The following is a 26,463-nucleotide window of genomic DNA, read 5'->3' as shown; positions in this document are numbered from 1 at the left end:
AAAATGATTTTAGAACAGTGAAGCTAGCTTGATATACAAAATTATCTGTGTTATTCAGCTGGGACAAGGAACAAAATGTTCCAAACAACTTAGTACAGTCTTGTACCTTTGTCTTTGTTTTAAAATTCAATTAAATGTTTGTATGTTTGCAAACCTACAAAAACATCGTTTTCAAAGTTGTGATTAATCGTAGAGCTGGCCAGTTTGGTCCATAGCTTAACAATTTACTGAATAGTTGGTAAAGTTATAATTAGTTTTCAATAACTGAAAGAGTGGCTGGTCTCGGTTGTGCGCTATAATGAATGTATATAAATCTGAAGGGTTGAGTTGAGGTCCGATCAGTTCTCTTGATGCATATTGGGGTGAGGTGTTCCACCCATGCAGTAAGCTGATATGGTTTCCACATCCAGCGAGTTCCTACCTCACTATCAATATCAGAAGGCAGGATCCCTTTGATTGCAGCAAATATCCTCAGGTGTTCCTCTACAGTGAGCACATCAAAGATGATGTTGAACTGTGGGCATATACCAACCAGCTGTTTCATCTCTTCTCCCTCTGCTATCTCCGCCACAGGGGAGCCATAAATAGTGGCTGTTCCTGTGTGTAAAACACACAACAATAACACCAATCACATGGGTGATCACAAGCAGCATAGTTTAAGATCCCAATGCAGAGAGATGTAAAACATTTTCAAAAAGAGCAGGCATGTTTCACAGGTATCATATGTCTGACCTTCTGTTGGAGGGCAGATGCCACACAGGATGTTCATGAGGGTGGATTTTCCAGCTCCACTGTGACCCAGGAGGGCTGTGATCTGACCCTCATAGATGTCAAAGGTCAAACCTTTAGATCACCCAATGGAAAGACAAAACGATCAGCTAAATTTATATGAAACTTTTTGTGAAATATCCCATTTCACATAGAATTGTGTCATATTGTGGAAATTAAATGAGTTGCAAACTGCTTTTCATGTTGACTTCAAACATTTTATTTGCAGTATGCAAGAAGCAATTTAGTCCTCAACTGGATAATTACTGACCAAGAGGATGTAGCATACTGCTTATATATTTAAAAAAAGAGAAGAAGTGACACAATCTAGACACAGGTGGCAAGTCTCACCCCTCAAAGCCTCCACTGTGCCGTCTTTCTCTTTGTAGATTTTATGGATATTGCAGATCCTAACGGGAGTAGAAAAACAAAAACAGAAAGCTTGTGATGGATATTAAATAGTTTCTTTGGCTACATGACACTTCTTCTCTAAAGGATAATGCAGCAATGGCCCGGATCTCTCCAGGCTTTTAAGATTTTAGCAAACATCAGCTCTCACAACGTATCTTCCCTCACGCAAGCCACTCCCTAAAATCAATTTATTAGTTAAATCACCACAATACCAAGGTCTATATAAGCCACATCCCCTATTATGTTTAGGTTTACCCTTTAAAGCCATTCTAAATAAAAAAATTCTACATTTTTTTATAATTATTTATCTAGAAGTTCAGAGATTTGTTCTTCACTGGTTTTGTTGAGGTTGAGTGAAAACCCTGGACTTGTTCACAAAAATAGTTTTTTTTTTAAATAAATAATCTCAAATATTTAACAAACAATGTGATTGACACCTATGGTTCTTGAGGCAAAGTTGTTCAGAATGAGCAGATCTATTATATGATATGAATAACATGTGTCTGTGTAAAAAATTGCAGAATATACAACCATTCACACGTATATAATACGTGATAGCATAAACATTCATAACTGTTATAGTGCCACCTATTGTCTGATTTGAATTTTGCAAGCTTCTTCAAAACGATATCTCGCATATGCGTACTAAATTTTATGAAAATAGGACTTTCGTGTAGGAATTATTGTCTTTTACGTAATCTAGGTCACACCCATATGTTTAAATTACTCTGTTATAGCCATGCCAAATAAAAAGTTCAACTTTTTTTTTTAAGAATTATTGATCTAGGCTGTCCAAAGATTCTTCCTGTAAGGGTTTAGGTTAGGGTTAGGGTTAGGGTTAGGTCAAGGGCTAGGCAAGTCCATTTTGTTGATCTCACATAAAAAAAACCTAAGACTAGTTCGCAGAAGTACGTTTTTTTTAAATAATCTAAAATATTTAACGAACGATTTGATTGACACCAATGGTCCTTGAGGCAAAGTTGTTCAGAAAGTGGAAATCTATCATATGATATGTCTAAGGCGTGTCTGTGTGACACCACATAATATTCAGCGATTTTAGCGCCCTTTTATTTTTTTATTTTTTCACATTTTGCACAGGCCTCTAGGGCCAAGAGTCAAATATGCCCACCATGCTTCATTCTGATCGGCATTTGTAAACCTAGTCTAAAAGCTGCTGAAAGTTGCTTGGTCGATGGCGGCCATGTTTTTCGAGATATGCAACTATCCTGATGGAACTTGAAGATACCTTGGACAAAGACACTGCATGCAAAATTACAGGAAGATCGGATCAATGGTTCCTTAGTTAGAGCCATTTTAAAGTTTTATGTGTGTCCTCAGAATGACCCCATACATACGCGTGCCAAATTTGGTGATAATATTTCATTCTGTTCAAGAGTCATAACCGTTTTAATAAAAGTACCCACGCACGCTGGCATAACTTTGCTACATAACTTTTTTTGATAATTATTAATATTGGGACTATTTTATTGGGACAGAATCTTTCTGCACTGGTTTGGTTCCAATTGGACGAATCGCCAAGGACTAGTTAAAAAAATGTTATTTTGCAAACAATCCAAAATAGTGGGAGAACGAAAAGTTACGTTTCAAAAGTTATGCGAATGTGCGATTTTTTGTTTTGTTCACTATAGCGCCAATCTATTGGCCGATTCCATGCATATGGTTAGTCTGCCGGGGTACTACCATTCCCAAAATGTTCATGTCTTTAGGACTTACGGTTTGGTATGCACGACCAGTTTTAGGGCAGAAAAATATTAATAATAATAAAAATCCTGACAAATACAATAGGGTTTCAGCACTTCGTGCTTGGACTCCTAATAATAAAAATCTTAGCAAATACAACAGTGTTTCAGCACTTCGTGCTTGAACCCCTAATAATACATTCCTCTCTCCAGATGTTTTTAAAAGATGTCTAGTTTACAACATTTATCTATGAAATAGATTTTTTCTTTAACCCTATAATGCAGTGTGTATCAAATATGATACACAACGTTTGACGGCTCCCGTTTCACTCTCGATTCAAGCTGACGAGCCAAACAATCTATGTTATGCAAGTTTCACATGTTTATGGTACCATCTAGTGGTTATTTGTGAAAAAAGTGGTTTCAATGTTTATATAGATCTATTTAAAATGGAGGATGACTTGCGCAAAGAGTGACTCTTATGTTGGGATAAATGACAGCTTATTTTAATAAAGTAAAAGTGACAGTAATGATTATATTGTTACTGGTGCACGCACCACCGAGAAACAGGACCTGATGAACGTTCAATAGCTGTGGGGCTTGCATTGCGCTTACAAAATGTAACAGATCACAAGTCAGAATCTCTGAGTCCCTGAAATAGCGCTTTCAGCTGCTAACGACTGATTTCGGGGGAGGTGGTGTTCGTTATTGGCAAAAGGAAAAATACGGAAAAAGTACTATAAACTAATTATTTATAAAAAAATATTTTCCAGGACATTTTACATTTTATTTTATTTTCCAGGACTGGAAAATTAGTCATACATTTTTCAGGTTTTTCTAGGACACGTGGGAACCCTGATGAGAATATTCACATTGGGTTGGGAAATGTGAACCAGTTTTATTCATAACAAGTTCCTTTAAAAAATACACTAAATTATTAAATAAACTGAAGAATCATTAAGGAACCAGAATCATAACCAGGAATCAGATACACCAAAGCAGGCTAGAATAATATAAAACTGATGGCAACAATGTCATGCAAATATTTCAGGATCATTATTCATTTTGTGAAAAGCTCATACCTGATGACCTCTTTGCCTCTGAACTCAGGAGAAACCGCCTCCACTGATTCATCAGACGCAGGCGTTCCATTCACCTCCCCCTCATAAACGGAGCTCACCTCTACGTAGCGCTTCCTCTGCTTTGACCAATAGGATGGCTGCAGGAAGTACAGCACAGAGCGCCTTGTGCCAAACTCCCCTGGGGAAAGAAATGGTAATTTATAGTCATAAAATGTCCTCTATCCAAGTGCATTAATAACTCACACAGAGATTAACACATGTTCAGTTTGCATACAGGTCAGAATAAAAATGAGGTATAATGCAAACTTAAATGGACAGTGAGCAAACAACTTTTCTGTTTCTATGCCAAGCAAATTAATTTGCATTGCCATAATTTGCATATGTGAGTTGCGTGAAAGTTAATAATGCTTAAGTCCTCTACAGAACTGTAAATGTAGAATCAAGCTCTGTCGTGCAACAAATTGTTATTCTAATGGTCACCTGGGAGCACCTGGTCCAGGTAAATGGCTAAAAGCAAATAGAGAATGCAGTCCAGGAACAGCATGACCATAGGAACATAGAGGGCATGAGGACCATTGCCAAGAGAGGAGAACACTGCACCATCTCCTTGAGCTTCCAGATACACCACCTGCACAAACAAACACACATGCAAGAACATACAGAAAAAAAATTGTCGAGTACATTTAAAATAATTTCCTACTGGAAGAGAAAACAACCCATATGTTCGGAGTATGACCAAATCTCTCTTTTATTAATTTATTCATGGGCTTTTTGCCTTTATCTTACAGTGCAGAAGTTAATATAGTGGAGAAAGACAGGAAACAATTTTGCTTATTAATATCATCAAATGTTTGTGAAATACTCCATATGCGTACATGATAATCTGTTTATGGGTAATTACTACTGAAAAATGAAATATCATTAAAAACTATACTTGCAGCAATAATAATTTATTTGAATTTTATCCCATTTTATTATCTTAAATTCAGATTTGAATTCTCTATCCTGCTACTTCAATTTAAACTAAATTCAAATATACAAATTGAACTGGCGTTTGAAAGACATTCTCAATTTATTTCTGAATAGTGCACAACTCTAGGGAAAGGAGAATGGGATCGGCACATGATGCAGGCCAGAGTGGAACTGGCATTCCTGTCAGAGTATTGCAGAGCTTCTATGTCGAATGCACGCTCAACTTAAGTATCATAATTGTGGATAGTAATCCCATTAAAGTAAAGAATGATTCATTTATTTCTTACTTATTTACTGTATACATTAAATATTTAGAAATACATATTAAATGTTCAAAAACAAATATTTAGAACATGTGGATTTGTGGAAAACTCCTGCTAGGCTAGATAACTGCCAATCTGTTATTAAAATATTGAGAACTTTACTGTTTTCATATGCATTTCTTAACATTACTAAGGTGGCCGCAGCTAGAACCATGGAGACATGCGTTTGTGTGAGTGCGTTACCTGGGCAATGCCGATAGAGAAAGCGCTCGGAGACAAAAGACAGAGGAGCCAGACAGCAAACTGGGGAAAATCTCTCATTAGTACAGTGAAGAGAGACAGACATCCGAAGACCACCGTCAGCATGGAGCCCACTGTACTTGCAAACTTGGGCTTCTTAAACAGATGGGTCAACATGAAGGAGAAGAAGATCTAGGGGAATGAAAAGTAGGAAAAAGTCAGACTTTTGCAGTGAACAGGAAATCAAAATTGACCCCATTTACTTATACTTAATTATCTTAATAATTGTGCACATTAATATATGCATTTGGGAACTTTAATTAAAATGAAAGTTATTGCAGATGGCACATTTAATTCCTAAATGAAATTTTCATGTTCCTTATTTAAAGCAAATTACTAAATAGTATTGCATGGTGGTTACTGTATGTTTTTAATAGCTATGCTTGTGAGCCAATTATGTTCTTAATGCATGTTCCTGGTCTTTTTGCACATCATTTATTGGTGTAAAAAAACATTCTTCTCTCTGTAATCTTTTATAAAAATGCAATTACTTGCAGCATCTCTGAAACAACTTTCCTTTTTGACTGATGTTGCCAAGCCTTCTTATTTTCAAACTTTTCCCTCCAACGATCTGGCTTAATTTACCGCCCACTTTTCACAATCTAACTAATTCCTGATGGATAAAACCAAATCCTATCCAACGATTTTCTTTGTTGAACATCCTGTTTCACTCAGAAGTGTCACATTATGGAAATAAAATGGGTTGCAAATGCTGTTTCACGTTTATCCAAAAGAAAAGACACTTTACTGCTGACATAGCTGAATTGTTAACACTTTACTAAAATACTGCATGTAAGCAGTGCATGTTCATAAATATACTGAGGCTTAAATGACCTAGTTTGCATTTTCTAAGATATTTTACCAGTACAGAACCATCCCTCTGACGGTAAAGAAAATCTATGCAGCCAAAGGCAATTTTGCCACTGCCAGGAAAAAACATAAAGCTGAAAACTAATTATGTATTCAATAGGAATTCAAATTAGCCTGCCAATCACATGACTAATTCATACTGTAGGCAGAAATGAATGGAGACTTCAGGTGAAACCAGCACACTCTACCAAGATCATATAATTGACTTCGTACTCTAATGCTTCCAGTCACTATTGCTCAGATCACAACAGGATGTGGCTAGAGAGTTGCTTGGACTTACAGAAGATATTCCATAGAGGAAGATGAGGAGGAAGATCAGAAAGAAGTTGCTGTTGGAGAACAGGGGGGTGCAGGTTGCTATAACAGCCATGAGAATGGACATGGTCGTAACTAGTGCGGCATAGAGGAGACCCCATGAAAGCCTAGCGGAAAAAAACAAAATTCTGAACAAACAACAAATCACACAAATACAAACCCAAAGATGTTAATTTGCTTTTATCTGTTGGTAAAGATTTCTTTAAAACATCATAATCAAAATGAACCCCATTTTATTTTTATTTGTTCGACCAATGGCAGAAGGAGAGAGAATTCTGTTTATTTTTGCAAGTCCATTTGGAAGTGGCGCAGAAACACTTTTATATAAAATTATATTCAACCCAAAGTTCTGTAGTGGTCGTGCTTACCAGAACGCAGAGTCATACAATCCCATCATGCCCATGGTGTCTTTGAGTCGCTGCTCTTTTTCAGCTGCCACATTGACTATGAGGAAGGAGACGAAGGGTGTGAATGCTAGCACCAGGTAAATGGAGATGAGGGCGTGAGGGAACTTCTGGACCTCAACAGAACCTGGATGACCCATCATCACTGCACGCACTTTTAATGTGTTCCACATTGGACGCTTGGTCTGCATCTGGAGAGGAAAGAGGGAGAGTTTCAGAACACATTAACTTAACCTAGTGAGCAGTCTTGTTGTCCACAGCCTAAATCCTTGAAGACAATTTTTTATTTGTATCATGCTTTTCACAATACATATTGTTTCAAAGCAGCTTTAGAGAAAAGGCAGGTGGGCCTTCTAAGGTAAATAGTGCTCTTCATGCAAAGCACACAGGAGACTGAACTCACAATTGATTTCAATAGAGTTTGGCGTAAGCATGTTGTGATACTCGAAGAATGAAAATACAGAGCACACACAAATACTGCAATTAGATTTAACTCTAATACTTAAATAAATATGCATATTTCACACTGACAGTTCTTTCACCTCTCTGCCATCTTAAATGTATTTTTTTCCCTCACTGTGTGCAATTGGCTTCTCTGTGAAGGATGCTGTGCTGCTTTAAGAATTTGGCCAAAAGAAGGAATCTTTTTTAGAAAAGCATTTTGATGCCTTAAAATCCTGCCAAAGTAGGCAGCTTACTAGGTTTTGGAACAGAGACATTGAGTGGACATTTGATGGACTTGTGGTCTCGTGGGCTTTGCCTGAATGGTTCGTAAGGGTGCTTGAGCATGCTCCCCATTCTGCAGCAAAGTGTGCCAAAGTCCGCCCAACACGGTGGTGCAGAGTTTGCAACGGTCGACTTCCTGACTGGACAAGCAACATTATATTACAAAAGTGTGGACTTCAAGGAGAACTGCATGGGCCAAGGGTGTCAAGGAATGATGTATTCTCATACAGTACATCTTTAAAGTTCAATCATTAGCTGCATTTCCACTATTGGGCCAACTGAGGGTGTAATAGTGCGTACCAGGGCCATTTGCGTTCCCACCGTCACTTCTGGGGCTTCATCGTGCCGCCTCTGGGCTTCCTCTGGGCCAACATCCAATGACCTTTGGCCCACCGATTACCCTTGGGTCAAGCAAGGCCAACTAGGGATTGAGGCGGGGTCAATGTCAAAGGCGGTGTTTCACTGAGTCATGTCAGAGGTTTCAGCTCTAAGATTGCTGAACTTGCAGTTGTGTATCCAGTGCACAACGGTACAGGTTCAGGAAAAATTAAAAACAAAAAATTGCAGGCACAGTTCAAATCCGTTAAAACGCACAGTGGACAAAGTGGTGCCCAAAGATCATAGTTCGAGATCATGGACGGTGTGCTGGGACATCATCCCGCTGTTAGTGGAGAGACCTCATGGCAGATACAGCTGGTGAGTTGTCAATGCTAACTTATATTGCAAGATAGCTAATGTTTACATACGATATAAACTTGATAATCTAGATAACTATATAACATGATACCTCAGCTTGAGTTTCCCTCTTGCTTGTGAAATGGGCAAGGTGTGTGACATTGGCACCAGGGTGGAGCATTAAGGGCTGACTTTAGAGCAACGCTGCTGGGCTACTGGCCCGAAGATGGGAATGTAGATCAATTTTGATCTCACGGCTCGAGGTCCGAGGCTATTGGCCCTGGCTGACCAGTTGATAGCCCTGGCTCGTACTGGCCCGATAGTGGAAAATCTGCTAATGAGCAATGTGATCAGTAAATTTTTCAGTGTTACAGCAACAGATAATGCTTTCAAAGAAAAAACTGCAGTGTATAGGGTTTAAAGTTTATCATTTCACCAGCAATGACCTTTCATCTTTTAAAACTTTAGCATGCTTCTTTGAGAGTGAACTACACTGGCGGCCAAAAGTTTAGAATAATGTACAGACTTTCCTGTTTTGGGAGGAAATTGGTACTTCAACCCTCTGGGGTCTGAGGGTTTTTTGGGCCCTGGAGAAGTTTTGACATGCCTTGACATTTGTGCTTTTTTCAGTTACTTAAAAACATATTAATGGCTAAAGTCTGATAACACTGTAATCAGCACAAACTGGGCTACAATAATATGTGAACAACATGTATGTACAAGTTTGCATTTTTGAGAAAATAACGTTTATGCGTGGTCACTGAAATAAGGCCACATAACACATACTAAACATTTGTTCACAAGGCTTTTGAGAACTGGATCTTGTAGCCTAGAGTTTTTGCTACAAAAATGAAAAACCATCCTGATCACTCATTTATACAAAACAATATAGTCATTTAACTTTTGTAAGACACTTTTAGTGTTAGAAAGGCCATATGCAAGGAGGCGTGGATGATTATGAATATTGATGTGATTCACACCTGAGGAGACAAAGACCCTCCCCTGAGAGAGAATGAATGTGAGGAGACTTAATGATTGAATGTATTGTTTGTAGCTAATTCACAAAATCAAGTTTAAGTAAAACAAAATAATCTGACTATACATTTTTTACATAAAGACTTTACTTAAAAACTTTAGACCTACACTACCATTTAAAAGTTTTTTGTAAGATTTTTTTATTATTTTTAAAAGAAGTCTCTTCTGCTCACCAAGGCTGCATATATTTGATCCAAAATACAGCACAAACGGTGATATTGTGAAATAATTTTACAATTTAAAATAACTTTTCTATTTGAATATATTGTTAAATGCAATTTATTCCTGTGATCAAAGCTGAATTTTCAGCATCATTACTGCAGTCTACAGTGTCACATGATCCTTCAGAAATTATTCTAATATGCTGATTTTCTAATATGGGCATATTTACAGCACATTTTACACATTTACATCCGAAACAGATATTTGCAAGCACAAGCTTCGTTGATGATAATGAGGCAGCATAAACACTAGTTAAAATATATTCTAAACATTCATATTATTTTAATATCATATTACATATCATATTGATATCATACAGCATACAATTTAAATACCTGCTTTAGCAGAAAAAAGCATTTAAATGTAACTAAAACTTGCCTATTAGGACATATTTCACATTTCAATACTCTGAATACTGGCTGGCAAGTCTGGAAATAGTCCAAATAGTAAAATATGTACATGTTTATATAAAATAGCATGTCAACTAATATGCAAGTAAAACTAAATGACTTACTCATCCAAAATTGTATCCTCGGCTGGATCAAGTCGCTCTTCAAAATGCAAACGTTCCTCAACGGATTCCTGCTCTTCTTCTGAGGAAAATGTGAACTCTTCATCACTATCCAGGAGCTTCCTCACCTGTGTAGCGTGCCATCTTCCAAACGCGCAGGAAAGTGAATGAATCTGATGATGAACTTGATGCTTTTTAAGGCATTGTTATGGGGGCATTTACCATTTGCATTGATCGCCTCAGCACATTACCGTATGAATAGCGCGCTCTGCTGGTGGGTGTGATCACATTAGCGATAATTAGCTGAGCCCGGAGAAACTGAACATCACTTTGTTTCATACAGATTACATTGCAGGAGAATATTTGTTTTAAATTTGAATTGTTTTATTTAAAAGTAGACATGTTAAGCTTTCTTTAGGCATATGTTTCATGTTTGTGTGATAAGTATTCGCAGAGTTTCAGTTCATTTTTGTGACGTGTTTCAGAAAGATGCTCGCGGAGACAAGAGACGGCTGAAAGCGCACCCTGTTTATTTTCTTTATTTTACAAAAGCACACGGTTTTGTTGTTATTGTGAGTGTACACAAATAAAAGTAGACCCTTTATAGTCTCTAATGATGTTTTACACTTATCTGTATGCCCAAAAATGATGGAGTATTTTAAGTTGTTTCCACTGTTATGAGGAAAAAAATCCAGCAGGACGCGCCGGCGCGTCCGTCGACCCCAGAGGGTTAACCCCATTGAGCTTTTGTGGGATCAGCTAGACTGTAAGGTGTGTGGAAAGTGCCTGACAAGACGGCCACATCTATGGCAAGTGCTACAGGAAGCGTGGGGTGAAATGTCACTTGAGTAACTGGACAAACTGACAGCTAGAATGCCAAGGACCTGCAAAGCTGTCATTGCTGCACGTGGAGGATTTTTTGATGAGAACTCTTTGAAGTAGTTACATTTTTTTCAAATTGTAATAGTAATTTTTCATGTTAATAATGTCCTGATTATACATTGTGATCAGTTGAATGTCAATTTGGTGAATGAACGTACCAATTTCTTTCCATAAGAGTAAAATCTGTACATTATTCCAAACTTTTGACCACCAGTGTATGTAAAAATTAAAATTACTGTTGGTGTTGATTGCAAAGGTCAAACCGACATTCAGCCCACACTTTAGTGAGACAATATCACTAAATTCACTATCACTGCCTATTAACAGCTACACTGCTTAAATGTAATTTAATTATGCATATATGTAATTTCTAACCTGTATTATGGCAGCATCAATGAGGGACTGCATCCGTATGAATCCAGAATACCAGTAGTTGGCAGCACGGCAGTTTACATAGTGTGCGTCACAGCTTGCTGCGGATCAGACATAAAACGTAGGCCTAATAAATATTATGTTCCTTCAACAGTTACTTTAATTACAGATCAAACTGTCTAACTTCCACTAACTGAATATCATTTGCATTAAAAAGCAGGCCAATTAACCAGAGGAAACTGAATAGAGTGCCACAGCTGCAGCTGTTTTATGAAAGAAATGCTGAGTGATTCTCACTTATAGATTCAGTGAAGTCACTGGGCAGAGGGAGCTGACTGTGTGGGAATCGCAAACGGTATGACATGTGATCCAGGAAGACCACCCCCACGTAGCCATCAGGTTTGTAGAGACTGGCATTCTCCAGGTCTTCTTCAGTGGAGAACATCTCCAATCGAACCTCATTCACGGCTAAGGTATCAATATAAACAAAATCTCAAAGATTTATGCAAATACATCAGGAGCATACTCCCAGAATAAACCCTCAGAATAAACACTGTACCCAGCAATAGGATACATGAATTTTATGCATTCTTTACATTTAAAAATAAAAAAATAAAAGACTCACGCAGTTCCCGTGCCACCTCTTCCATGATGTGATTGGTGACATTGTTGATAGGGGTGTAACCGATACCTTTGAGTGTCAGTTCCCTATCATTCTCCAGCTCCTTAGTGCTGATACTGCCATAAGAGACGTGAGGGTTGAGGGTGCTGATGAGGATGAGGAGACTCAGGAGGAGCAACGGTAAGATCAGCTCCTGTAGACAGAGAAAAGGAAGATTTCAAACTTGCTTCCTTAAAGACCCCAAGAAATGGTTTGACAAGCACACTTTTCCAAGTATTTTTGCAAGCCAATAGACTTTAGTTTGTCAAAGGCTGGCAAAACCACATTTGACAGATTTTATTATGGATGAAAGCAAACAAGACACTTTCAAAATGAATAATTTCAAGTCAATTCCTTTCGCAACTAACTGATGGTTGGCAAAGGAAATAAAGTATGACCATTAACGCAAAATCGCTGAGGCCGATAAAGTTTGACGATATTTGGTATTTTTTAATTATCGGCCGATAAATTTTCCGATTTTGCCAATTAGTTTCTTAAGCCGCGACTGTGCCAGTAATTGCCTGCTTGCACGTGAAGGAGCCGCCTGAGACGTGTAAATGATTAAATCACAGTTCGTTTTGCTGTAACGTGCCATCACGTTATCACAATAATAGACAGATGAGCCGCAACAGACGCATATGAGCTCATGATGTTTAAAGTGCTCAGGTGTTCCATTCTTTCTTCTCAACAGCTCCTTGTAACAGTTTACTGTCTTGTCTAATGATAAAAAGGCAAATATCAATACAACTTAAATCATATACCGTCTGCAAATATGCGGATATCACATTTAAATAGATTTAATTCACAAACCTCACGCATATATCTTCCTCTGAAGCACGTATTATAACAGCCTGGATCAAAACTGTGATCTCTGACTCTCGAATGTTGCGTGACAGTCAGTGACATTCCAACCATGCGATCTGGGCCGTGAAAACTGGAAGCGGTCAGTAGATTGATGCTTTCGCTGAATCCACACGAGAGTGACAGAGGAACTTCACAGTGAAAAATGCACTTCACGTGTGTGATAAATAAATGTCATTTTCACTGTGTGCTGTATGCACGATTAGTTTGACCGTGTTTTTGTGAGAAAATGCGATTGCTAATGCGCACATATACCGTGGTTGCTGGACTAGTGTGTGCACGGTTGTTATTTCCTTCTTCCTGATGTATTACGTTTTCTCTGTGCAAACAATTACTATAATGGGAAAAGTAAACAGAAACCAGGAGAAACTGCTATCTACCATCTAAAACAGTGTTTCTCAACTGGTGGGTCACGACCCAAATGTGGGTCACAGGTCTATTCAGACTGGGTTGTGGATAGCAGGGAAAGAACATGCCATGGTTCTCCTATTGAAAATGTTTTGCCAGACACCCAAGTTAAATTAAGGGCTGTCAAGGTAAATTTTATGATAACCTCGCATCCAGTGCTTTATGCGTGATAAAGACTTCTCATCTGCAACTCGAAGTTTTAGAGGTGCTATTAAAGATTGGTTTTCGCACAAGTGTAACGGTACCACTCGCACCAATGATCTGCTCTCTGGCACGCATCAACCAGGCTTCCCTCGATATTGCGGCGAGTGGACCACAATACTGATGTGACCCATTTGAATTCTAGGGAGAATTCAAGTGCAACGTTTTAAGTGTAACATCTAGTTTTAAGTGCTATGGAGGAAGTCAAACCTCTTAAACAGTAGGTAGCCCCGACATGCGAAACAGCACCGAGGTGGAAAAAAAGCAAAACACTGTGCTGTGCGGCAAAAAGAAATGTTTTTAATTATTACACATCATCACCCTTACAAAACGGTTTCACTATTTTACAGTAGTAACATCAACTGTATATATGTCATTTACTATTATATTGTGTGATATATCTGAATTATACCGACCTATCGGCCACCCTGCTTGATCAATATCGGCATCTGCCATTAAAAATCCCATATCAGTCTACCTCTAAAAATAATACACACCAACAAACCATGATTTGCTGCTTGATCTTGTTAGTCAGTGGCAGGTAGCATTTATAATTTAGGGGAGGGGGCAAGGGTGTAAAGTAATTGAGTAAAAATATATATATATATATATATATATATATATATATATATATATATATTCTTTTTATTATACTAAAGTATTATTTTTTTTGGATTTGTACTCGAGTGCAATTTAAATGGAATACTTGTGCTTTTACTTAATTACATTTCCAAATATATATATATATATTTTACTTTTTACTCCTTACAATTGTATTTAAACTTTAAAAGTACTCTACATTTTTGCAGATTATTTTCTTTCCTCTTACTGGACTGAAGCCGCCTTTTCAATGCATCCGACAAGCGACAGATGACAGACCATAGGTCAGTCATTTCAAATGGGAGTGTTGCACAGTGGCTGTGTGGAGTTCTGACTATCTGCAGAGGCAGAATTTCAAATCTGATTTGAGCTTCGGGTACGTAGAAATATTTGTGCGATTAGACCGTTTGTGACCACCCGACTGAATGTGATGTATTCATTCAAAACTATGAGCATGAAGTGAATACACTGACAGTTTTTGTCCTAAACTTTATTCTACACCTGCTACTGCTACAGATTGGACAGATAAAGTCAAAAATGATAATTCACGTTGCATAAATATATCAGTACTGTGCAAAAGTCTTAGGTGCATTATATTTTTCACAAAAACTTGACAAATATAATGGTTATTTTATATATTCTCTTTTTAGTGTATCAGATGGAAATATCAATTTTAGATTTCAACATTCCCTTTGCAAGTAGAATTGAATAGAAGAACAAGGAGCCCTACAACAGATGGTATGCCCCCCACAGAGCCCGGATCTCAACATCATTGATTCTGGGATTACATGAAGAGACAGTAGCAACTGAGACAGCCTAAATAGATAGAAGAACAACAAAAGTTCTACAAGAAGCTTGTAAAATCCTATATGCCAAATTATGACATTAATCTGATAAATTAAAAACAATTTATGGCATTACAGACATCCTCACTAGGCAACATTTTTCACAAGTGCCTAAAACCTTTGCACAGTACTGTATATATATATATATATATATATATATATATATATAAACAAAAGGCTTTTGTAATTAAATGTGCACATGACATATATTTCTACACTTTCCTTCATATTTAAATCATATCGATGATTTCTACTCCCTATTTGTTGAATTATTGTTGTTGTTGGGAAAATATTAATTATAATATCTATAAAACCAGCAATGATAATAATTATATTAATAATAAAAATAATGGAATCTGAGTAAATATTAATTTGATTTAATTCATCTATCTGCTCAACAGCATGGTTTGGTAGCAAACCTCAGAAAACTATTCACAAAACCATCAACATTAATAACTTTCTTAAAAGCTTATTTTGACTTTTTTTTTTTTTATCTTTCTCTATGTCTCAAGGGGTTGGTGCTCTGACATCACAATTCGTGAATGCCTTCTCCCATACAACAAACACTGCGTGACTGTGGCAACATTTTTGAAAAATACAATTATGTGGTTCATTACAGTCTCAGGGCAATTCCAAAGTGAAATGTCCACTGTGTGGCGCTAAAAGCGAGTGAAATGTTCTCCCGAAGAGATGGATACCGACCTCCCTACCCTAAACCTTAAAAATAATCGATAGTGTCATGAAAAGCAAATCTGAGAAGAAAAACACAATTTCTGAAGCAACCACGTCATTTTGTGGTGATTCTATGACACTTTTGGCTCACATGTCGACTCACATGCTCTTCAGCACACATACCGTGGCAACGCGCTCAACAAGCCACGTGATAAGATAAGCCACGGGTTGATGGTCTCAGATGCGGAGGCAGCTGGGATTCATCCTCCGCCACCCGGATTGAGGCGAATCACTACGAGACCACGAGGACTTAAAAGCGCATTGGGAATTGGGCATTCCAAATTGGGTGAAAAAGGGGAAAAAATTAAAAATAAAATAGTGTTTTTGGCTAGATACTTGGACTTTTAATTGAGTGCAATTTTCACTCAGTATCCATACTTTCACTTACAGTTGAATTCAGACGTTTACATACACCTTAGCCAAATACATTTAAACTCAGTTTTTCACAATTCCTGACAAGTAATTGTAGAAAACATTCCCTGTCTTAGGTCAGTTAGGATCACTACTTTATTTTAAGGATGTGAAATATCAGAATAATAGTAGAGAGAATGATTTATTTCAGCTTTTATATCTTTCATTACATTCCCAGTGGGTCAGAAGTTTACATACACTTTTTTAGTATTAGGTAGCATTACCTTTAAATTATTTAACTTGGGTCAAATATTTTGGGTAGCATTCCACAAGCTTCTCACAATAAGTTGCTGGAATTTTGGCCCAATCCTCCAAACAGAACTGGTGTAACTGAATCAGGTTTGTAGGCCTCCCTGCTTGCATATGCTTTTTCAGTTCTGTCCACAAATTTTCTATCAGATTGAGGGCTTTGTGATGGCCGCTCCAATACCTTGACTCTATTCTCCTTAAGCCATTTTGCCACAACTGTGGAGGTATGCTTGGGGTCATTGTCCATTTGGAAGAACCATTTATGACCGAGCTTTAACTTCCTGGCTGATGATGTTGCTTCAAAATATCCACATAATTTTCCTTCCTCATGATGCCATCCATTTTGTGAAGTGCACCAGTCCCTCCTGCAGCAAAGCACCCCCACAACATGATGCTGCCACCCCCATGCTTCACGGTTGGGATGGTGTTCTTCGGCTTGCAAGCCACACCCTTTATCCTCCATACATAATGATGGTCATTATGGCCAAAGTTTAATTTTTGTTTCATCAGACCAGAGGACATTTCTCAAGATCTTTGTGCCCATGTGCACATGCAAACTGTAGTCTGTCTTTTTTATGGCGGTTTTGGAGCAGTGACTTCTTCCTTGCTGAGCAGCCTTTCAGGTTATGTCGATATAGGAATTCTTTTTACTGTGGATATAGATATTTGTTTACCTGTTTCCTCCAGCATCTTCACAAGGTCCTTTGCTGTTGTTCTGGGATTGATTTGCACTTTTCCCACATCAGACTACATTAATCTCTAGGAGACTGAATGCGTCTCCTTCCTGAGCGGTATGATGGCTGCGTGGTCCCATGGTGTTTATACTTGCTTACTATTGTTTGTACAGGTGAATGTGGTACCTTCAGGTGTTTGGAAATTGCTCCTAAGGATGAACCAGACTTGTGGAGGTCCACAATTTTTTTTCTGATTTCTTTTGATTTGCCCATGATGTCAAGCAAAGAGGCACTGAGTTTGAAGGTAGGCCTTAAAATACATCCACAGGTACACCTCCAATTAGCCTATCAGAAGCTAACTGGCTAATTGCCTAAAGGCTTGACATCATTTTCTGGAATTTTCCAAGCTGCTTAATGGCACAGTTAACTTAGTGTATGTAAACTTCTGACCCACTGGAATTGTGATAAAGTCTATCAAAAGTGAAACAATCTGTCTGTAAACAATTGTTGGAAAAATTACTTGTGTCATGCACAAAGTAGATGTCCTAAACGATTTGCCAAAACTATAGATTGTTAATATGAAATCTGTGGAATGGTTAAAAAATTAGTTTTAATGACTTCAACTTAATTGTATGTATACTTCTGACTTCAACTGCAAGTATAATTTCGGAGTACTTTTTACAACCTTGGGAGTGGGCATAGACAACATTTTATTCCCTGATCCTAGAAGTCACTGTAAATCTTAAGGTGGTGGTGGCGTAGTGGACTAAAGCACTGAACTGGTAAGCAAAAGGTTGTTGGTTCAATCCCCACAACCATCACCATTGTGTCCTTGAGCAAGGCACTTAACTCCAGGTTGCTCCAGGGGGATTGTCCCTGTAATAAGGGCACTGTAAGTCGCTTTAGATAAAAGCGTCTGCCAAATGCATAAATGTAAATGTAAGTACACTAGCATAAAAATGTCAGCAAAGCTACATTTTAATTACATGATTTAGTGCCTTAGGAAGGCCATAAACATATGACAACCAGTGAAGGTTTCCAATCATCCCTCTGGGTTTATTTGCTAGACCATGACGTGAGTTTAGCTTTTAATGTGTCTGGAGGGTGTTCACCACAATCTTTGTTCCAAAGCGATAACAAAAAGCCCAAGGATAAGCAAAGGTCCTCGAGATTTTAAAATCCCCACAAAGAATGCCACAAGAGTGCTTAGACTTAATAGGCGAAACAATAAGTTATAAGAGGCTGTGCAATATTATATTAATGCTATAGCACAGCCTCAAGTGCCTTCTAACTTTAATAAAATGGTTACTACATGATATCACATTTATTAAGGACACAAATTGTTATTAAAACATTTTTTATTCTTTTTTATTTTTTAAGCGGACTCATTGCTACAGTTCTGCTAAACACAGTCCCTGACACGGAATACTGAGTAAATTAACAACAACTCGGCACAATTTACCCAACAACTAGCCTAACTTTTACATCTCCACCTCCAAGAATATTAATACAGCTGAGATGCCACTTGATGGCAAAAAGCCCAAACATGACTACAGCATAAGGGTATAAAATTAACACCGACCACATGTGGGTATTTCAAGTATTTTCATGTATTTAATTGCCGCATATGATGAGTTCTCACTATTTCTTCTCTGTCAGTCACCTCGGAACAGTTTGCAAGAAGAGTGTCGTCTATGAACGCTGTATATGATCTCAGACCATCTCAGCATACATTATGTACAAAGACATGTAATTGTAGAAAACATTCCCTGTCCTAGGTCAGTTAGGATCACTACTTTATTTTAAGAATGTGAAATGTCAGAATAATTGTAGAGAGAATGATTTATTTCAGCTTTTATTTCTTTCATCACATTCCCAGTGGGTCAGAAGTTTACATACACTTTGTTAGAATTTGGTAGGACTGCCTTTAAATTGTTTAACTTGAATCAAGCTTCTCCAGACTTGTGGAGGTCCACAATTTTTTTTCTGAGGTTTTGGCTGATTTCTTTTGATTTTCCCATGATGTCAAGCAAAGAGGCACTGATCTTGAAGATAGGCCTTAAAATATATCCACAGGTACACCTCCAATTGACTCCAATTAACCAATGTGCCTATCAGAAGCTAACTGGCTAATTGTCTAAAGGCTTGACATCATTTTCTGGAATTTTCCTAGCTGCTTAATGGCACAGTTAAGTAGTTTATGTAAACTTCTGACCCACTGGAATTGTGATAAAGTCTATTAAAAGTGAAACATTCTGTCTGTAAACAATTGCTGGAAAAATTACCTGTGTCATGCACAAAGTAGATGTCCTAAACGACTTGCCAAAACTATAGATTGCTAATATGAAATCTGTGGATTGGTTAAAAAAAATTGTTTTAATGACTTCAATCTAAGTGTATGTAAACTTCTGACTTCAACTGTACATGACAGGGCTTCGTTCATGACAGTCAACTGTTGACGTTGTTTCACAATGTGCAGCCGTCGGCAGTGACTAAACTATCGAATTTGTGTGTTTGACACCAATCCCGAGTCCCGATCATTACCATGTTTTTGTACATGTAACAAAAAACCATGTTAGCTACACAGTCAAACAGTTTTATTATACTTAAATATTTCCAGAACAAATTATTATTTTCCAGGAACTTCTAATTTTTCATGACTGGAAAACTGCACTGCAAAATTCCAGGTTTTTCCAGGACAAGTGGGAACAAAATTAAGGTGAACAAATCCAATTGGACACTTTCAAGTAATCTTTGATTAGATTCCTCAAAAAGCATATTCAGACTTTAGAGGGAGTTTAAAGACTGTCTCCAGTTCTGAGAAGAGATGTGCCAAATCTTTTATAGCGCAACAGATTTGCACCCAAAGGGAAGATGGTGAATGTGAGTGACAGATGAAAGGCACCTGGAGACTCTGTTGTTTGGTCCTCCATTTGATAAGCAGGTTTTTGTAGAGCAGGCTCTTCGTCTGATGCCAGACTCCGGCATCTCTTCTACTTACGGGCTGCTTCATTTTTCGAGCATGCTTCAGCTGACTGGCACATGGATCAGACACAGCTGCAAAACAAAGTACATGAAACCCTTAAAACAGAGGTTCTCAGTCCTTGAAGTCTTGAGAGTACCCCAGTAGTACACATTTTAGATGTGTCTTTTTATGTGAATCCCAATTTAGGTCTATGAGCCTAATGTAAAAATGGGGGCAAAATGAGAATACAAAGGTAAGTACAAATAAGAATGCATTAAAGCAGCTTGTAAACTATGGAAGGGTTTGGCTGCCTAACTAAATATTATATATATATATATATATATAAACAACACGTTCTGAATAAATGTCTATGCCGAAATGTCACTGCGCGTGCAGAAGGGTGCGTGCACCTGAGAGGTCGCGCGAATGCGTGTGCTCGCGCGGTGCAATAAAGGCTGGACTGCGGGTTTGACCCTTCCTATATGTCTGTTATATATTATATACAAGTTATAACAAGGCACATGAAGCACTAGAGCTAAGTGTAAAAAGTGTCGATGAAATAATGACATTTATTTGTTGCTGTCGGTGTGTAAAAACTGACGGCTAACGCTAACTGGCTAACAGCTCACCCTCAGGCTTAAATAAAAAAGTGTACTTACGTATGAAATACATTAAGGCATGTCATTCCCTTCCTCCTAAATGCGCGTTGTTGTTTTTTTTTTTTTTTTTTTTTTGTTTGTTTGTTTGTTTTTTTTTTTCAAATAAATAACCTTTAGGAAATAGATAAATAAGAGAATCCAGTGGTGTTGTCAACACTACTTGCGCCTCTGCTATCAGCTCAGCTGGACCGACCAGTCAGCCAGCCAATTAGCGCAGCCCTACAAGTTCCGTGACACGTGATTGGTCAGCGTCGATGGAACCAATGATACGCCTTGGAAATTGTAGGACTGTGCGTATTGGTTCAGTTGTTGATGTGCGTCATTACAACACCTCCGCCTGCCTTTGACCTACAGGTCGCATTAGCAAAACAAAAAAGAATTAGTATTTTATTATTAACCTTTTATTGCTGTTTGCCAAATGTCACATTCAAAAAAGTAAATTAAGTTAGCAAAAGCTCAGTTATTGTTTTTGAAAAATAAAGTAATACATCCAAACCATTTCACCTTCAAAACTCTCTTAACCTGTGCTACCTCTATAAATTATTTTATGTATTGAAGCGCCATATACAGAGTAGAATATATTATTGAAGCCATGAATATTATGTTATATTATAGGTAAAAGATAATGCACAGTCAGTGGCCACCAAGCAAAATAAAACCCAGACAGGGTGAAAAATAATATAATAGAAATGAAAATGATTTAATAACCGGCTATTATCTTAATTTCATAATAATGACCGTCTGACTGTGGATCGCTTATTACATGGCTACTTACTAAATAAATTAATAAATAGGCATGAAAAAATATATTCCATAAACATTAAAGTATACCTCAGCTATGTAGGAAACCAGTTGCCTGGGGCAATGGTCAAATATGCAAGGTCTAACAGTCATTATATCACAAATATTTGAACACAAAATTATATTACAGTATATTATATTACATTGTATTTTTTATTTGTTCAGTTGGTAATAATTCAATCATTATTGTATTGTTATTATTTTTTATTTACTTAATAAATATCTTTGTAAATCTGTTCCTGTAGCTCAACTTGTAGAGCATGGGGCTAGCAAAGGCAAGATCATAGCTTCGATTCCCAGGGAACACTCAAACTGTTCAAAATTAGCTTTGGATGAAAGTATCTGCCAAATGCATAAATGTAAATGTAAAGTGCTTGCCCAATTTAGACATTATTACCTTTTAATTTATAGAGAGCTCAAGCCCACAGTCAATGATGCGATACCCGCTGTGCAAGCCAGATATTTTGTTATGTTTTGCTTGGTCAAATGAAACAGGAGAAATCTGATTACACTGAAACTTTGACATCCAGATATCGACTGGGCGCCAAAAATGCAAAATATGACAGAACACTTTACAGTGTGCTGACAGTACAGGAATGTGGTTAGGAACACTGTTTTCAAAATTGATACAGCACTTTAAGTGACAGATTTGAGTGATCATATGTCTCTGAACAACAAGAAATGGTTCTGAATTATGTTAATTATACTAAATTTGTTCATAGAGCACAAATCAATTGCTCTTTTAAGATATAACATTGTGAATACTTCTGGTCACGAGACACACGGTTCTTTAAAACTGACCTTGACAAAAAGTTACCAGTCATAATGCTATATATCATGACAGTCATAACACATGTACAACGTGTGATCACTTTGTCAATCAAATTTATTTTAGTTACAAAAAAGGTATAAAATTAAGAGTAGAAAAAGTGTATGTATAATTATGAAAAAAAAATAAAAATACATAAACTTTCAGAACATTTAAAAGAAAAGGCAGCAGTATTTGTTTGTTTTTCCTATTTCATTTAAAATAAACCACAGAGGGTCTGGAATACATTAAATATGCCACCTCGTCTGGTACTAAGATCTAACACAAACCCAAAAGGATTTTAAAGAAAACAGTTACGCTGAAACCTGAATGACAGAAGGCAAAATTAAATTGATTATTACCAGTAAACACAAAATGACATCAATAATGCAGCGGCGTGTATTATCAGAGAAGAATTCACAGAAGCTAGACGTATGATTCATAAGCAGTCTGACAGTACATTAATTTGTGCAAGGCCTGAGGGAGCAATAATTTCACAATCACAGCAGCTGCGAAATATATATTGTTCCCTGCGGAATGAGAGGGGCATATTTGATTCTGTAGTAACATACACAAGCGTCACCATTGTAGTTTTGTAGACTTAGAACTAACTTTTCAGGATGTCACTAAAAGGCCTGATATAAATATTCAACCGAAAGGCATTTGAGGCAGGTTTTGTCCCCTGTCAAAATAGCTAGTCTCAAAAAAAAAAAAAAAAGAGCATTTTTGCATGTCATTGCGGGAATAGAACTGTTCAGTCATGACATCAAATTGTAGGCCAACCCTGAAGGCTAACTCGCCATGGGTTCCCTTGGGAATTTCTAATAGGTTATTAGAATATCAGTTTTCAATTTATGAGTAAAATACGTTTTGTGCTTAACATTACTTTAAAAGACTTTCCAGTTTGTTCTACAACATAAACAAGAGGACTGACTGATGAATGGCTTTATTAGCAACTTGCGTTTTTAAAGCATTCAACAGCTTCAAAATGTATGTGTATGGTACAGTATGTCTGTGTGTAATTCATATTTTAGAACAAAACATGAAAGTCTCTTTAAGTCATGCTAGCTTACTCATTAACCGCTATTCTAAAAGCCCAATAGAAATTCCAGAGGGAACCAAGAGCTCGAAAATTCATTTTTTTTTTTTTTTAGGACTACAATCTGAACACCACTATAAAGTTGACATAAGTCGAGGCTGTGGAATTCATGGCAATCAGTTCTTGCCATTTACTGAAACCAATGGATTTTTTAACAAAATAAAGCAGGCATCATAAGTCACCTGTCATTAGAGAATAGCTACAAGCATTTTAGCAAAAACTCAGGAAGGGAACAACAACCCAATGGTCTTCCTTTATGGAGAATACATAGAATCATAAGTCTGATCTCATGGTACAGCTCTTCCATTAAAATACAATGAGGAAACCTTCCATTTTATCTCTACATGCTTTTATGGGAGGGGATCCATCCATCGTGCTCAGGCCAGGACTTCGGGTCTACCAAGAGAAAGTCCTCAAAGTCTTCAGTGTTTCCGGGTTCGCTGGCCGCCCGTCCCAGTGGTGGTGACATACAGGAGAGGCTGAAGTTGCTTTGTTTGTGCACCACGCTTAATGAGGTGGGAGGGCAGGTTGGAGGAAGTGACATCAGCTGTTGATCCTGTGGAGGTTGAATGAAGACAGAAGTCACATAATGGAAGTAACATGGGTTGCAAACATTATCATGTTGACTTGAAATGCACCACAGGTGTGAGTCAAACATTTGAGGCAATAGTCAGGAGGTAAATATCTTTTCTATTTTTACTTTTTCTAGCATAGGGTAAGAGTTCTGATATCATACCTGTTTGGTGGATGTTGTGCGAGGGCCGGGTTTTTGTAAGCTGAGGTTGGGCCTTGTGTTGGGGCCGCAGGAGAGGGGCAGGAGGATGGCCGTTAATGTGTAGGTGGGCATCAGAAGTGCTATCCAGGGGACGAAATCGTTGGCTTGTGTTCTTTGCCTGAGACAGCTGGAGGGAAGAGAAAATGTGGAGTTTGTTGTAAGTAATTTGATATTGGAATGAAATAAATATCAGTGTGAATCTCATGAAAACCTGTCAAGAACATATTTATATTTCACCTCAAAATCAAAAGAAAGACATAAGAAAACGAAGCCTATTTTAGGACCATTAAGATTGTTTTCCATTGTGATATGATGTTCATGACAACAGCACAATCTACTTGTTAATTCTCATTATCATAATGCATTACATCACATTCTCATTATTGTAATGCCAAAAATATTTATATGTATGTTATATAACGGGTAAATTATTTATATATAATGGTAAAATTAGTTTTACTGCCTTAAATTCATGATAACAAACACATTAGAATTCAGAGTTAATTTAGAAAAAAAATAATAATTGTATTACAGTATTAAAAAAAATAAATAGAAAAAATAAAAAAAATTCTCAGCCAAAGATCACAAGAAAAAACATATACAAACATACACACACACACACACACACACACACACACACACACACACACACCAATACATTTAAACTCAGTTTTTCACAATTCCTGACATTTAATTGTAGAAAACATTCCCTCTCTTAGGTCAGTTAGGATCACTACTTTATTTTAAGAATGTGAAATGTCAGAATAATAGTAGAGAGAATGATTTATTTCAGCTTTTATTTCTTTCATCACATTCCCAGTGGGATCAGAAGTTTACATACACTTTGTTAGTAATTGGTAGCATTGCCTTTAAATTGTTTAACTTGGGTCAAGTCAGTTAGCCTCCCACAAGCTTCTCATAATAAGTTGCTGGAATTTTGGCCCATTCCTCCTAACAGAACTGGTGTAAATGAGTTAGGTTTGTAGGTCTCCTTGCTCGCATACGCTTTTTCAGTTCTGCCCACAAATTTTTTATCGGATTGAGGTCAGGGCTTTGTGATGGCTACTCCAATACCTTGACTTTGTTGTTCTTAAGTCATTTTGCCACAACTTTGGAGGTATGCTTGGGGTCATTGTCCATTTGGAAGCTTTAACTTCCTGGCTGATGTCTTGAGATTTTGCTTCAAAATATCCACATCATTTTCCTTCCTCATGATGCCATCCATTCTGTGAAGTGCACCAGTCCCTCCTGCAGCAAAGCACCCCCACAGCATGATGCTGCCACCCCCATGCTTCATGGTTGGGATGGTGTTCTTCGGCTTGTAAGCCTCACCCTTTTTCCTCCAAACATAACGATGGTCATTATGGCCAAACAGGAAAATTTGTGTTTCATCAGACCAGAGGATATATCTCCAAAAAGAAAGATCTTTGTGCCCATGTACACTTGCAAACTGTAGCTTTTTTATGGTGGTTTTCGAGCAGCCTTTCAGGTTATGTCGATATAGGACTCGTTTGACTGTGGATATAGATACTTGTCTTCCTGAGCGGTGTGATGGCTGCGTGGTCCCATGGTGTTTATACTTGCGTACTATTGTTTGTACAGATGAATGTGGTACCTTCAGACGTTTGGAAATTGCTCCCAAGAATGAACCAGACTTGTGGAGGTCCACCATTTTTTTCTGAGGTCTTGGCTGATTTCTTTTGATTTTCCCATGATATCAAGCAAAGAGGCACGGCGTTTGAAGGTAAGCTTTAAAATACATCCGCAGGTACATCTCCAGTTGACTCCAATTAGACAATTAGCCTATCAGAAGCTAATTGGCTAATTGCTTGACATAATTTTATGTCATAATCATAATAAGCTGCTTAAAGGCACAGTTAACTTAGTTTATGTAAACTTCTGACCCACTGGAATTGTGATATAGTCAATTAAAAGTGAAACAATCTGTCTGTAAACAATTGATGGAAAAATTGCTCATGTCATGCACAAAGTAGATGTCCTAAACTACTTGTCAAAACTATAGTTTGCTGGAGTGGTTAAATTTATTTTTGAGTGACTCCAGTCAGGCTTCTTAATCAACAAATTGGCCCGGTTGCTAGGGAGAGTAGAGTCACATGGGGTAACCTCCTCATGGTCACTATAATGTGGTTCTTGCTCTCCGTGGGGCACGTGGAGAGTTGTGCGTGGATGCCGCGGAGAATAGCAT

At 37.6% G+C, this 26,463-nt stretch overlaps 2 protein-coding genes across 4 annotated transcripts in view; both read right to left on the bottom strand.

Moving 5' to 3' along the window:
• Positions 1–20,933, bottom strand: part of LOC127423245 (cholesterol transporter ABCA5-like) — a 45,288-nt gene extending 24,355 nt beyond the window's left edge. For 2 of the 3 annotated variants that reach the window (XM_051667389.1, XM_051667391.1), the window contains exons 1-13: positions 20,775–20,933; positions 20,056–20,207; positions 12,134–12,323; positions 11,806–11,976; positions 11,512–11,609; positions 7,050–7,276; positions 6,647–6,788; positions 5,440–5,628; positions 4,442–4,589; positions 3,962–4,139; positions 1,120–1,178; positions 733–843; positions 422–597 (exon numbers count right to left, since the gene is read on the bottom strand). In XM_051667389.1, the coding sequence (XP_051523349.1) occupies positions 422–597; positions 733–843; positions 1,120–1,178; positions 3,962–4,139; positions 4,442–4,589; positions 5,440–5,628; positions 6,647–6,788; positions 7,050–7,276; positions 11,512–11,609; positions 11,806–11,976; positions 12,134–12,323; positions 20,056–20,207; positions 20,775–20,787 (1,854 nt within the window). In that variant the 5' untranslated portion in view covers positions 20,788–20,933. Of the gene's footprint in view, positions 1–421; positions 598–732; positions 844–1,119; positions 1,179–3,961; positions 4,140–4,441; positions 4,590–5,439; positions 5,629–6,646; positions 6,789–7,049; positions 7,277–8,598; positions 8,801–11,511; positions 11,610–11,805; positions 11,977–12,133; positions 12,324–20,055; positions 20,208–20,774 lie in introns of those variants that run through there. The other variant, XM_051667390.1, reaches the window with a different exon arrangement.
• A 1,490-nt stretch (positions 20,934–22,423) lies between these two features.
• LOC127423142 (kinesin-like protein KIF19) overlaps positions 22,424–26,463 on the bottom strand; it is a 70,544-nt gene continuing 66,504 nt past the window's right edge. The window contains exons 19-20 of the mRNA XM_051667238.1: positions 24,219–24,384; positions 22,424–24,038 (exon numbers count right to left, since the gene is read on the bottom strand). Of these exons, the coding sequence (XP_051523198.1) occupies positions 23,905–24,038; positions 24,219–24,384 (300 nt within the window). The 3' untranslated portion in view covers positions 22,424–23,904. The remainder of the gene's footprint in view (positions 24,039–24,218; positions 24,385–26,463) is intronic.

Source organism: Myxocyprinus asiaticus, chromosome 32, assembly GCF_019703515.2.
Source record: "Myxocyprinus asiaticus isolate MX2 ecotype Aquarium Trade chromosome 32, UBuf_Myxa_2, whole genome shotgun sequence".
Lineage (NCBI taxonomy): Eukaryota > Metazoa > Chordata > Actinopteri > Cypriniformes > Catostomidae > Myxocyprinus > Myxocyprinus asiaticus.
The sequence above is the reverse complement of the archived record's forward strand: the minus strand, read 5'-3'. Positions and strand labels throughout refer to the sequence as shown.